Raw genomic sequence first — 14214 nt, 5'->3', positions numbered from 1 at the left:
TAATATTAAACTAAGAAGACATATTCAAACCTTAAAGTCAGGTATGAGAATTAGAGAAAAGACAGAGAAGAGATATTTAAATGAAATACACATGTCTATTTTATTGATCTGGTTTTACTAGTAGTATAAATACACATGTCTATTTTATTTATCTGGTAATATTAAGTTACCACTATTTTATCAAATGAAAAGAGAAAAAAAAACTTTATAAATTTTTTGTATGAGGTGTGCTTTTCTGTATTCATGGATTTATTTTTATTGGGAAGCTCAAACCCAAACACTTAAAGGACAAAAATAAACATGTATAAATATGTAAAAACGTTAGGAGGAAAATAAGCAAAATTCAAAATTGAGTCATCCCTCAATCATAAACTGTATAATTCCAGGAGAGATATTTGAACTGAAGTCAGAGTTACAGAGTGAGAAAAGAGAAAAGAAAAAGGAAGCAGTAAAGAAAGTAATAGCCAGCATGACAGTTGGTAAAGATGTTAGGTCTGTAGCAATTTTAAATGTGTATTAAAATAATGACATTGAAGTTAATGACAAGAACTGATGAATTGTTAAATATAATATGATTTTAATATCCATAGCATATATCTGAAAGAGAACATGTATTACTATTACCAGAAAGGATCATTAACGGGTCTTGATCTTTGTTAGTGATCAGCATTTACCTACATTTTATACAATTTAACAAATAACAAATTCACAAGTCAGAAACGTATATATATCATATTGCAGAAAAGGCCCAACAAATTAACTCATTTGCAGTATCACTAATTCATATCACACCTTTTATGCTTGTTCAGTGTGATATATCAACTATCTCTTCTTGTAGAAAGTGGATAACATATTTCAACCTTAAGAGATAGTGATATTTCTTATTGTCCTGTTTACATTCTGATGAAAATATAGCAAATTCTTTTTTGGGTCGTATCCTTTCAGCAAATTTCAAACAGAAGAACAGCCATAGAATTGCTTTAAATGTATTGGTTATATTTCAGTATTTGAAAAGGTTGTCATGGAATTTGTTTCCAACGTTATAACTTCTTTTCATGTACAATGTATGTTATAAATATGTGTGTGTTAAAAACTTCTCTCAGAAATTTTTATTTTTTTATCATTTTCAGTGCATTGTTCCCTGATGTTGTAAACTGCATACAAACAGACAATCTAGAATTAAAGAAGTTGGTATATTTATATCTGATGAATTATGCCAAAAGTCAACCAGACATGGCAATCCTAGCTGTCAATACATTTGTCAAGGTAAATTTATCATTTTTACAGAACATTCTAGGTTTTGTCATTTTTTGTCGATAGTCTTGAATTGAAAGAATGATCACACATTCACTGTAACATTGGTGATTTATAATTATATTGTGCTTATAGGTTTCAACATAGAAAAGAAGTTGAACAACTCACTTCAAATTTCTGTTAACCTGTGTAAAATAGTGAAAGGTTTTGCTTCACCTTTGTTTTCAAACCTAGGGTCATTCCATAAATGGTTTGAAAAGGCTTCTGTTTAAATGGAAAATGAATATATGTGTAAAATTGGATTGAAACATTTTATCTACATAAAACCGCATTCATTGACATTATAACATTGTAGAAGTACAACCAGTGTATTAAAATGTATGAAAAACCTTTGTCACAAAAGATACAAATTTAACTTGGAAAATATCTACTTTTATGATTATAAAAGGAATTGTTTGATTGTTTTTCTAGGACTGTGAAGATTCCAATCCATTGATCCGAGCTCTGGCCGTGAGAACAATGGGTTGCATCAGAGTAGATAAGATTATAGATTACCTGTGTCAACCTCTAAGGAACTGTCTGAAAGACGAGGATCCCTATGTAAGGAAGACAGCTGCCGTTTGTGTTGCCAAATTATATGATATCAACGCACAGCTGGTGGAGGACCAAGGATTCTTGGATCTGTTACGTGACATGCTGTCAGATTCTAATCCAATGGTAGGAAAAACTTCATTATATTTTATTGCTATTTTATGAAATTTTCCTTTGATCTAACTGACTGATAATTTCCATTCTCAGCACAGTAGAGTGAAATGAAAAAAATATTGCTAAAAACTAAGAGAGCACATGCCATTGTCAATGAAAAATAACAAGTCGTCATAGGTAAAATAGCGATAAAAAGATTATCATTTGTCATCTCAACTCGATTGTTGTAATCACTTTCGCCGTACTGGCTCTAGCGACAAAATTAATATCGTTGAGATCACTAAATTTAATCTATATTTATATGCTGCAGATCATGCATTGTTCATTTTAATACTATTTATATATATATTTAAGATAGTGTCTTATCTATATCTACCCTGTGACAGTATCTTTACATGTACAAAAAAATGACACCACCATACAAATCATGCTGAAAACTATTAAGGGATGAAAGTAAAGGACATCAATTCAAAGACATAAGCTCTTATATTTCAGAACTGCATTCAAGTATTTTTTATTCAATCAGAATGTGTTGAGAAGTTTAGTTTGAAGTACAAGTAGATTCCTAAATTATTTCAAGAATATTTTATAATACGAAGTAACAACATTAAGAATGACTGATCTATGACAAATTGATAGTTTTATGATATAGGGTTAGCGCTATAAAACCAGGTTTAATCCACCATTTTCTACATTTGAAAATGCCTGTACCAAGTCAGGAAAATTACAGTTCTTGTCCATTTGTTTTTGATGCGTTTTGTTATTTGATTTTGCCATGTGATTATTGACTTTTCCGAATTGACTTTCCTCTAAGTTCAGTATTTTTGTGATTTTACTTTTTATATAACAGGATGCGGTCATTAATTGTCTGATATTTTTCAGGTTGTTGCCAATGCAGTTGCAGCTATCTCTGAGATATTAGAATCATCCCCTACAGCTCAGCAGGTTTTGGAGATGAATGCTAGCACTATTAATAAACTACTAACAGCATTGAATGAGTGTACAGAGTAGGTTATATAGTTATTTTATTACAGGTTAACAAGTAATATTATATACACATGTCAGGGTGTTATAATATATTTACATGTAATCAAACCAATTATAAAAAAATTAAAAACACCAGTTTGTAAATAACTACACAGAATAATTATCAGGAATGTATGAACAGATACGTTATCAAATACATCAATTTCTGAATGAAGCTTTTAATTTAAGAAATTAAAAAAAAAAAATCAAATAAGTTTATTCATTTAAAATATTGACCTGTAAACCTTTGAGGCAAACATACAAAAGTGGCTTATTTATAAAATTAAATGTGTTTATGAATAGCTTCCAACAGAACTAATGAATTAATTTCATGTAAAAAAATAATATATAAAAGAGCATTAATAAAATTGAGAATGGAAATGGGGAATATGTCAAAGAGACAACAACCCAATGCAACAAAAGAGCAATCAACATTAAAATGATTAATATTTCATTAAAACAAATGTTATTTTCCTGTGTTATACCAACATTTTCTGTAATTTGTGTCTAAATCTCTTTATCAGATGGGGACAGGTGTTTATCCTGGATGCCATATCTAACTACACACCAAAAGATGATAAAGAGGCACAGAGTATTTGTGAGAGAGTCACCCCACGACTGGCTCATGCTAATGCTGCTGTGGTTTTGTCAGCTGTTAAGGTAGGTTTATAAATGTTCCTCCGACATATAGATTTACTCATAAATTACAGACTTAAGCATATATCAGAAGCATATGGTATAAATCATTACAACTGTCAATTTGTTTAAAGTGTAATGCTGTTTATAAATTTTTCATTAGGAACAGGAATGTGTATTTTTCAGGGTTACAATTTATTTGTCTTTAAAAAAAACAAGGAGAAGCTACAAAGGGGAGATTCAGAACACATTTGTAAAAAACAATGTCAAAAAAAGCCAAAGACTAAGCAACAGACATGTAATACATAACTTAAGAAAGATGAAAATATTTAACAAGAAATTAATATTTTGTACATATTTATGTTTTCTTTAGGTGATAATGAAATTTATGGAAATGTTGGATGCCACATCAGAATATGTTCTGACACTTGTGAAGAAGTTAGCTCCCCCTCTTGTTACTCTTCTGTCAGCTGAGGCAGAAATACAATATGTAGCTCTGAGAAATATCAATCTCATTGTACAGAAAAGGTGAGTATTTACTGTTGTTAATGGTGATTAGATTAATGTGGAAAAAAAATTGATCGTCTTTGAAAAATTTGTTTTGAAAAATCATACAATGCTTCATTGTAAATTTGAATTGCCCAAAATTGTAATTCTTTTTGGCTGAATGAAATTGGTGTTATAAAAAATTGCTATGTCTACATAATTCTAACTAAAAGTTTTAACCCGGTTCAAAATTTTTCAGCTGTTTCCAGATGAAACTCAGGGTGAAATGTAGATATTTTTAGGAGTTTTATATATGATACTTACTGCAATTTTCCTTTTTAATTAATTGTAATTATTGAAATATATGAACACTGACCAAAAAAAAAATTGATTAAGAATATAAACAAGCACTTATATTTCTGGCAAACTTCATAACATTAAACAATCAGATACACTTTATAAAGTTTAATGATGCTGTGTGGCCTTTCCTTCTTTAATGTTTCAGTTATTTTTTTTTATTTCAGATCAGACATCCTGAAGAATGAGATGAAAGTATTCTTTGTGAAGTACAATGATCCTATATATGTCAAACTTGAGAAATTAGACATAATGATCAGATTGACAAGCCAAGCTAATATAGCACAAGTTCTGGCGGAACTGAAAGAGTAAGTTTGTGTGATAGAACTGATTCATATAAACATTTGCACATTTTTAGTACTAAACAGTTTATTTAACACAGTCATACATTCTTGATGTAGTAAAATTCTGACTTGAAAATGATTTTCTGAAAGTGTGCACTTCTCTATCTTTGTCAGTATTATAGTACTCTTATGAATTGATTTTAAGCCTAAATTAAAAAAAATATCTGAATTACTGCCACCAATGGGTCTTCAACACAGTGAGAAAATTCTGCATCTGGAGGCAGACTTCAGCTAATCCCTTTAAAAAATGTATACTATTAAGCAAAAATGGACATTACAATAAACTATGAAACATATAAATAAACCAAAACGAGTGGGGTATGTTAATTAGCATGTTGTGCATCTTGATGTTATGTAATGTTTTCCTTTTATTATAGATATGCCACAGAGGTTGATGTAGACTTTGTCAGGAAGTCTGTCAGAGCTATTGGTCGGTGTGCCATCAAGGTAGAACCAGCAGCCGAAAAGTGTGTCAGCACATTACTTGACCTTATACAGACAAAGGTCAACTATGTTGTACAGGAAGCTATTGTTGTTATTAAGGTAATAGTCTTGTACTTGTATTAGTTTCACTTCAAATAAAAAATGTTAAAGATTGATCGATTGTAGTTTACTTCACATCAAGTGGCAAATTTTTCATGCTTATTCAAAATAGGTAAACAATCAATAAGTTAGTAAATATATGAGGAGGCCCACTTGGATTAAGGGTAAAGAATTACAGTTATGTTGGATAATGTCAGGAAAATTGCTAATCAGTAACCAGTTACAAACTTCTTGAATATTTGAAGCAAAGGCTATCTATTGTGCAGAGAGCAAGTCGAATTAAATGTATTTTTTCCGATTATGCTCTCTTATAAATAGAATCCAAATAATAAACTGCCATAACAAATTGAAATAATATCATCATAGTAAAATTAATTCATGAAATATATTTAGCCCCATAAATGTCAATAATTATATAATAATATAGCTTTTATTAAAAGCTTATCCATAAGTTAGATATTGACATTCAAGTGACAATGTTTACACTGTTAGTGTTTATGTAAATATATCTTCTACTAAATATTCAAAAATTAGAATAGATAGAATTCTTACAATCCCATGTCAACATTTTAAATCCTAGGGTTAAAATGTAAAAAGGAATTGGAAATGATTTGATGAAATCTAATGTATTTTTTCTAAGAATTTAAATGTTGTTGTAAAATCTTTAGTATTATATAAAAGACATTTTACATTTTTTTTTTGGCATACTCATAGCAATTTCAAAAAAAAAAAAAAAAAAAAAATATTATAATGCATGCCAAACACCAGTTACTTATTCTTTATATTATTTGACAGGATATCTTCAGAAAGTACCCTAACAAATATGAGAGTATTATTGCAACACTCTGTGAGAATCTGGACACTTTGGATGAGCCAGAAGCAAGGTAGATATGAATTCCATAGTATATACATTGTATGAGATTTAATTACTAGTATTACTGTTTTAAAATTACTAGTATTACTGTCAACTTCATGATAATTTAGAAATTAGAAGATTCACTAGTGCATTGCAGAAATTGATATTATATAGTTTATGCATATTATGAAAGAGGGACAAAAAACCAAAGGACAGTCAAACTCATATATCGAAAATAAACTGACAATGCCATGGCTAAAAATGAAAAAGACAAACAGACAAACAATAGTACACATGACACAACATAGAAAACTAAAGAATAAGCAACATGAACCCCACCAAAAACTAGGGATGATCTCAGGTGCTCCAGAAGGATAAGCAGATCCTGCTCCACATGTGGCACCCGTCTTGTTGCTTACGTGATAACAAATCAAGTAAATAGTCTAATTCGGTAGGTCACTTTCATGAAAGGGAAGGGGATTGTAGTTACGATGAAGGAACATATCTGATATCATTTGTGAAACCGTTATTCCATAATGGTCAACCAACTCAAGGAAAGACGAACAGTACACTACATTTGAAATAATTGGAAGTTAACTTATTCAGAGATTTCTTTTTTTGAAAGTATCTTTGATTTGTCATTTTTATAGCATTTTATGACTTAATGATAGGCATGGAAGATGGAACATTTATGTGGTCCTTGTGACAATTTTAGTTCATATATTTTTTATTTATAATCGGTTGATCGTTCACCTTTGATATTTAAGTTAGCACTACAGTCAGAAATTTCTGACTCCAATCAACAGTCTTTAAATATTTTTTTCTCCAGAACTGCTCAATGGATTTTTAAAATCTTTAACTCATTTTAAAGCTGAAATATAACTCTTTCGTAATCTATATATAAATTTATTTTTGGTTTGATTAATTTCAAAATATAGCTCATTAATTGCCAAAAAAGTGGTCTTCCAACTTGGATGAAAATGGCACATTCATGTCAAATGGTAGTAAACATTTGTTTTCATCCCTTTAATCAACCATATACAATTTCCAAAACTGTGTCTTAGATTTTTGATATATGCCTCCAGTAAGAAGATATATTGATTTAACTGCTGGGTGCCAAACCTCATTTCACCTTTCATCTTTGGAGACCTATCAATTCATTTAGAAACAAATTACCAAAAAACTGGGACACGGTATTGTAGAAAATACACCCTTTAATCATATATATCAAGGTCAAGCCAAAGAGGGTACCCATAAAGTTTCTATTTTCATTTTTTCCTTACAATTCTCATGAAAAATTGTTCTGAGAAATGACCTAAAAACTGAATTTCCCCCTTAGAACCCTATAAAGTCAATATAAATACAAACATTCCACTGGGAACACCCCAGGAGTGTTCTGATACCATTAATATATCAATAGAACCACACACTTTGTGTCTTTGATGCTCTAATGCTGTAAATTTTGCATTATATGTGAACTGTCCAACACTAACTTGGCATTTGGCTGGAGTTTGACGTCACAGATTTGACCAACATAGACAAAGCTCCGCCTCTTACCAGACAGTCTAAGATAAGAGAATAACATGATTGGCCAGCTGCATTTAATCAATGTTTAACATCATTATTCTCAGAATATAAAAAATGATTTTCATTTGAATTTAAAAAAAAGAAATAAACTATGTCTGAAATTAGCTAGAACATTAAAAGTGTGCATCAAAAAACATGTTCATAAAAAGATCAAGACCACCGTTTTCTTGAAAATACACTTCCCCACATGATTTTTTAATTTAATGGAACTGATAAATTACACATAAACTAAAAATAATTTATTAAAAAATGCATAAAACTGTATTTAAATGAAGAAGACCAAAGAGTAGAAATTTATACAGGCAGTCAGAGACTTTTAAAAATAATTTCCCACTCTTTTCCATAGTATTTTTTTTTCATTTTTGGTAGATTTTTTCCCTATAGTTTTTTTCTTTTTCTTTGTTCACTTCCATGTTATATAAATATTTTTTGTTGCAAAATGAGATAAGACTACAATATGTATCTTGTGGTCAGGGATTAGCAGCTGGACACTGGTATCAACAGATGATTGACATATTAGCCCCTCCCAAATGCCTATATATTTAGACTAATTACCATGTGCTTTTATTTACATAAGTTCATTACCAATTTACTCCCTGTTGTGATATGATAATGACTGGGATTTTTACAAACTGTCTAGAATATTATACTTATTTCAAAATTATGTGATAAAAAATTATCTTCAAAAAATCATTGTTAGACTGTAGTGCTACCTTAAATGATCCCTAAAATCTATCTTCTGGGGTTGTTTTCAGTTAAATTAACAAGTCAGATAAAGCCCTCTTTAACTGGAAAATGCTTCACTTTATTTAAACATTGATATTTTGTTTTATAATCACAGAGCCTCTATGATTTGGATTATTGGAGAGTATGCTGAAAGAATTGACAATGCTGACGAGTTACTAGAAAGCTTCTTAGAAGGATTCCAAGATGAAAACTCACAGGTACAAAAATTATGTAGATTTTGAATAGTTTCCTTCTTGTTTTGTCTCCAATTTGTGAAGATTTTTATAACAGTAAAACTTCTGATTATCAAGGATAGAAATATTTTGGTTACACAGTCCATATAGCTCGGCCATAAAACTTTCCTAAGTACGTATTCAAAGTACAAAATTTTTGCTGAACCACTAAATCCAATATTTTGATAGGTTGATTTCTGAGTATGAGTATGAGTATGTATATCAAATGATATGTAAATTTGGATTTGAGGAAAGAGGAAACTAAAGTGAAAGAACCTTAAATAGGACAACAGGCTTTAATAGGAGATTAAAATTAATGTCAATAAAAAAATTGCTTTGAAAAATATTTTGGTAAAAAAAAAATTAGAAAAAGATCGTCACTCATCGGTGTCCCATTTACTTGTAGCTTCTGAATTCTGAATCATCATGAAATAGTGAAACAAAAATAACAAATTCTAGCCAAATCTAGGCATACATAAGACTATAATATTTTTTTTGCAGGTACAACTGCAGTTGTTGACAGCTATAGTGAAGTTATTTTTAAAGAGGCCAACAGACACACAGGAATTAGTCCAACAAGTTCTCAGCTTAGCTACACAGGTATAAAGGAAATGTCTTAACACATAAATTAAGAAACATGTATTATTATACAAACTCTCATCAGTCATCTTATTGATCTTAGAAAATAGATTAAGTACTGTCTATACTTTAGTAATATCTTACAGTACATAGATTAAGTATTGTAAAGTCTATACTTTAGTAATTTCTTACAGTACAGAGTTAGGCTAATAATAGTAATATCTTACAGTACAGAGTTAGGCTAATAATAGTAATTTCTTACAGTACAGAGTTAGGCTAATAATAGTAATTTCTTACAGTACAGAGTTGGCTAATAATAGTAATATCTTACAGTACAGAGCTAGGCTAATAATAGTAATTTCTTACAGTACAGAGTTAGGCTAATAATAGTAATATCTTACAGTACAGAGTTAGGCTAATAATAGTAATTTCTTACAGTACAAACTTAGGTTAATAATAGTAATTTCTTACAGTACAGAGTTAGGCTAATAATAGTAATATCTTACAGTACAGAGTTAGGCTAATAATAGTAATTTCTTACAGTACAGAGCTAGGCTAATAATAGTAATTTCTTACAGTACAGAGTTAGGCTAATAATAGTAATTTCTTACAATACAGGGTTAGGCCAGACTTTTTTTATTATCTGTTTAACGAGATCCGCCGACTCCACCTTTCCCGATTTTAGAATAAAAATAAAAGTAGTGCTTCTTACTTTTATTATTATTTTTCCCGCCGACTGTTACGAAATCCTCAGAAAAAAATAAAATTAATGTGTTGTTCACGATACTCGCTTTCAGTCGATTTCGTTATCGGTAAAATTTAATTTTTACCAAGTCAATGAAACAGCAATTTTCATTTAAAAGTAAAGAAATTCAAGGCATAAACGATATATATTTTCTTGTAAAAGATTTTTAAGCTGGTGGCATGCTTTTCATACTTGTTACACGAGAGCGTATCAAATCATTCTAACTATTTGCAAAATCAGTTATTACTTCATCAGAACTTGATGAAATTAGCCTCAAGTAAACTTGTCATCCATGTATTGCATTAGAAACGTCATATTCCTTTCCAAATAGCGCATCAAACATCGTTTATTTTTGTAAATTTTTCTTCGTCCGACATTTAAATTTGTAGAACTACAGATCGAAATCGGGATTTCATCGGAAACGGACCCGCTATGACCGAAATCCGGATTCTTGCGATAATGACTACAGACGCATGAATGGCACTGCTGACAGACAAAAATTGATCCCAAAAGGGAAAATTACGCATTCCACACGCATTAACATACTTTTGGTTAGATCTTCTTGATTAATGTATATATTTCCATGTATAAGCATTGTTTCAATTTATATGTTAAAGTTGCTTAACTCTGGGACTAATACACCAGAGACATATATACATGTGTATATATGTCTCTGCATACACTAAGAGGTTCCTGACTGGGTGACTGGTATATAAATATATAGTGTATGTGTAGCGAGGTTGATATATTTGAGTGGTGCCATGGATCTATATTAGTGGAAATACAGAATCAAAACATAGTTTTTATGTTTATATTAATAGAATGGTTAACCAGAGACATATATAAACTATATGTATTTAAATTTCTCTGGGTTAATATACTGGTCTCTTCTCATTTCATTGTTCTTGTATTTTAATAAATTCTAAAAAAAAAAAAAAAGAAAAAAAAAGACACTTATAATGGTTTTATTTTTATGTTTAGTGTCGACTGGACCAATTTTGCACTTTTATTTTTTTTTTTATTTCGCCCCCTCGACCCTAATTTTTTACAAATTTTTTCGTTAAACAGATAAAATAAAAAGTCTGGCCTTAGGCTAATAATAGTAATATCTTACAGTACAGAGTTAGGCTAATAATAGTAATTTCTTACAGTACAAACTTAGGTTAATAATAGTAATATCTTACAGTACAGAGTTAGGCTAATAATAGTAATTTCTTACAGTACAGAGTTAGGCTAATAATAGTTATATCTTACAGTACAGAGTTAGGCTAATAATAGTAATATCTTACAGTACAGTGTTAGGCTAATAATAGTAATATCTTACAGTACAGAGTTAGTCTAATAATAGTAATATCTTACAGTACAGAGTTAGGCTAATAATAGTAATATCTTACAGTTCAGAGTTAGGCTAATAATAGTAATATCTTACAGTACAGAGTTAGGTTAATAAAAGTAATATCTTACAGTACAGAGTTAGGCTAATAATAGTTATATCTTACAGTACAGAGTTAGGCTAATAATAGTAATATCTTACAGTACAGAGTTAGGCTAATAATAGTAATTTCTTACAGTACAGAGTTAGGCTAATAATAGTAATTTCTTACAGTATAGAGTAAGGCTAATAATAGTAATATCTTACAGTACAGAGTTAGGCTAATAATAGTAATATCTTACAGTACAGAGTTAGGTTAATAATAATAATATCTTACAGTACAGAGTTAGGCTACAGTACAGTCAGGCTAATAATAGTAATATCTTACAGTACAGAGTTAGGCTAATAATATCTTACAGTACAGAGTTAGGCTAATAATAGTAATTTCTTACAATACAGGGTTAGGCTAATAATAGTAATATCTTACAGTACAGAGTTAGGCTAATAATAGTAATATCTTACAGTACAGAGTTAGGCTAATAATAGTAATATCTTACAGTACAGAGTTAGGCTAATAATAGTAATATCTTACAGTACAGAGTTAGGCTAATAATAGTAATATCTTACAGTACAAAGTTATGTTAATAATAATAATATCTTACAGTACAGAGTGAGGATATAAATAGTAATATCTTACAGTATAGAGTAAGGCTAATAATAGTAATATCTTACAGTACAGAGTTAGGCTAATAATAGTTATTTCTTACAGTACAAACTTAGGTTAATAATAATAATTTCTTACAGTACAAAGTTAGGCTAATAATAGTAATATCTTACAGTACAGAGCTAGGCTAATAATAGTAATTTCTTACAGTACAGAGTTAGGCTAATAATAGTAATTTCTTACAATACAGGGTTAGGCTAATAATAGTAATATCTTACAGTACAGAGCTAGGCTAATAATAGTAATTTCTTACAGTACAGAGTTAGGCTAATAATAGTAATTTCTTACAATACAGGGTTAGGCTAATAATAGTAATATCTTACAGTAAAAAACTTATATGTGATCTTCCAATTAATGAACCAGACATTCAAATACAAAATCAGAGCAAACCTAAGAAACTCTTTCAATACATCAAGTCAATAAGAACTGACAAATCTGGTATCTCTGCACTAAAGAAAGACGGCAACATCATTACAGATGCCACAGAGAAAGCAAATCTCTTAAACGAACAGTTTCAATCTGTATTTACCCCAGTTACAGATGACCCAATACCAAACAAAGGCATCAGTTCACATCCGAATATCAGCGAATTACATATAACACCAAATGGGATCGAAAAACTCTTAAATAAGATCAACCCACATAAAGCCACCGGCCCAGATAACATCAGTGGCCGCTTACTGAAAGAAATGAAGACAGAAATTGCACCAATACTATGCTTAATCTTTAACAAATCATACAACACTGGTATTACACCTAACGACTGGAAACACGCTAGAGTCGCACCAGCATATAAACTAGAGGCTCTAAAGAGCCTGTGTCGCTCACCTTGGTCTATGTGCATATTAAACAAAGGACACAAATGGATTCATGACAAAATAGTATTTTGGTGATGGTGATGTGTTTGAAGTTCTTACTTTACTGAACGATTTTGCTTCTTACAATTATATCTATCATGAACTTTGCCCATTAGTAACAGAGAACTATATTTGGTAAAAATTTACATAAATTTACCAAATTAATGAAAATTGTTAAAAATTGACTATAAAGGGCAATAACTCCTTAAGGGGTCAATTGACCATTTAGGTCATGTTGACTTATTTGTAGATCTTACTTTGCTGAACATTATTGCTGTTTACAGTTTATCTCTAACTATAATAATATTCAAGATAATAACCAAAAACAGCAAAATTTCTTCAAAATTACCAATTCAGGGGCAGCAACCCAACAACCAATTGACCGATTCATCTGAAAATTTCAGGGCAGATAGTTCTTGACCTGATAAACATTTTTATCCCCTGTCAGATTTCCTCAAAATGCTTTGGTTTTTGAGTTATAAGCCAAAAACTGCATTTTACCCCTATGTTCTATTTTTAGCGGTGGCGGCCATCTTGGTTGGTTGACCAGGTCACGCCACACATTTTTTAAACTAGATACCCCAAAGATGATTGTGGCCAAGTTTGGATTAATTTGGCCAAGTAGTTTCAGAGGAGAAGATTTTTGTAAAAGATTACTTTAATTTACGAAAAATGGTTAAAAATTGACTATAAAGGGCAATAACTCCTAAACGGGTCAACTGACCATTTCAGTCATGTTGACTTATTTGTAAATCTTACTTTGCTGAACATTATTGCTGTTTACTGTTTATCTCTATCTATAATAATATTCAAGATAATAACCAAAAACCGCAAAATTTCCTTAAAATTACTAATTCAGGGGCAGCAACCCAACAACGGGTTATCCGATTCATCTGAAAATTTCAGGGCAGATAGATCTTCACCTGTTTAACAATTCTACTCCTGTCAGATTTGCTCTAAATGCTTTGGTTTTTGAGTTATAGGCCAAAAACTGCATTTGACCCCTATGTTCTATTTTTAGCCATGGCGGCCATCTTGGTTGGTTGGCCGGGTCACCGGACACAATTTTTAAACTAGATACCCTAATAATGATTGTGGCCAAGTTTGGTAAAAATTGGCCCAGTAGTTTCAGAGGAGAAGATTTTTGTAAAAGCTAACGACGGACGACGACGACGACGACGACG

At 30.6% G+C, this 14214-nt stretch overlaps 1 protein-coding gene across 7 annotated transcripts in view; it reads left to right on the top strand.

The window, feature by feature from the left end:
• The window catches only part of LOC139528728 (AP-1 complex subunit beta-1-like), a 40611-nt gene that overhangs the window by 8651 nt on the left and 17746 nt on the right, over positions 1–14214 (top strand). For all 7 annotated transcript variants that reach the window (XM_071324869.1, XM_071324870.1, XM_071324865.1 and 4 more), the window contains exons 3-13: positions 387–492; positions 1131–1266; positions 1726–1971; positions 2842–2966; positions 3510–3645; positions 3995–4149; positions 4632–4772; positions 5186–5351; positions 6147–6235; positions 8636–8738; positions 9255–9353. In XM_071324869.1, the coding sequence (XP_071180970.1) occupies positions 387–492; positions 1131–1266; positions 1726–1971; positions 2842–2966; positions 3510–3645; positions 3995–4149; positions 4632–4772; positions 5186–5351; positions 6147–6235; positions 8636–8738; positions 9255–9353 (1502 nt within the window). The remainder of the gene's footprint in view (positions 1–386; positions 493–1130; positions 1267–1725; positions 1972–2841; positions 2967–3509; positions 3646–3994; positions 4150–4631; positions 4773–5185; positions 5352–6146; positions 6236–8635; positions 8739–9254; positions 9354–14214) is intronic.

Source organism: Mytilus edulis, chromosome 6 (genome assembly GCF_963676685.1).
Source record: "Mytilus edulis chromosome 6, xbMytEdul2.2, whole genome shotgun sequence".
NCBI lineage: Eukaryota > Metazoa > Mollusca > Bivalvia > Mytilida > Mytilidae > Mytilus > Mytilus edulis.
The sequence above is the reverse complement of the archived record's forward strand: the minus strand, read 5'-3'. Positions and strand labels throughout refer to the sequence as shown.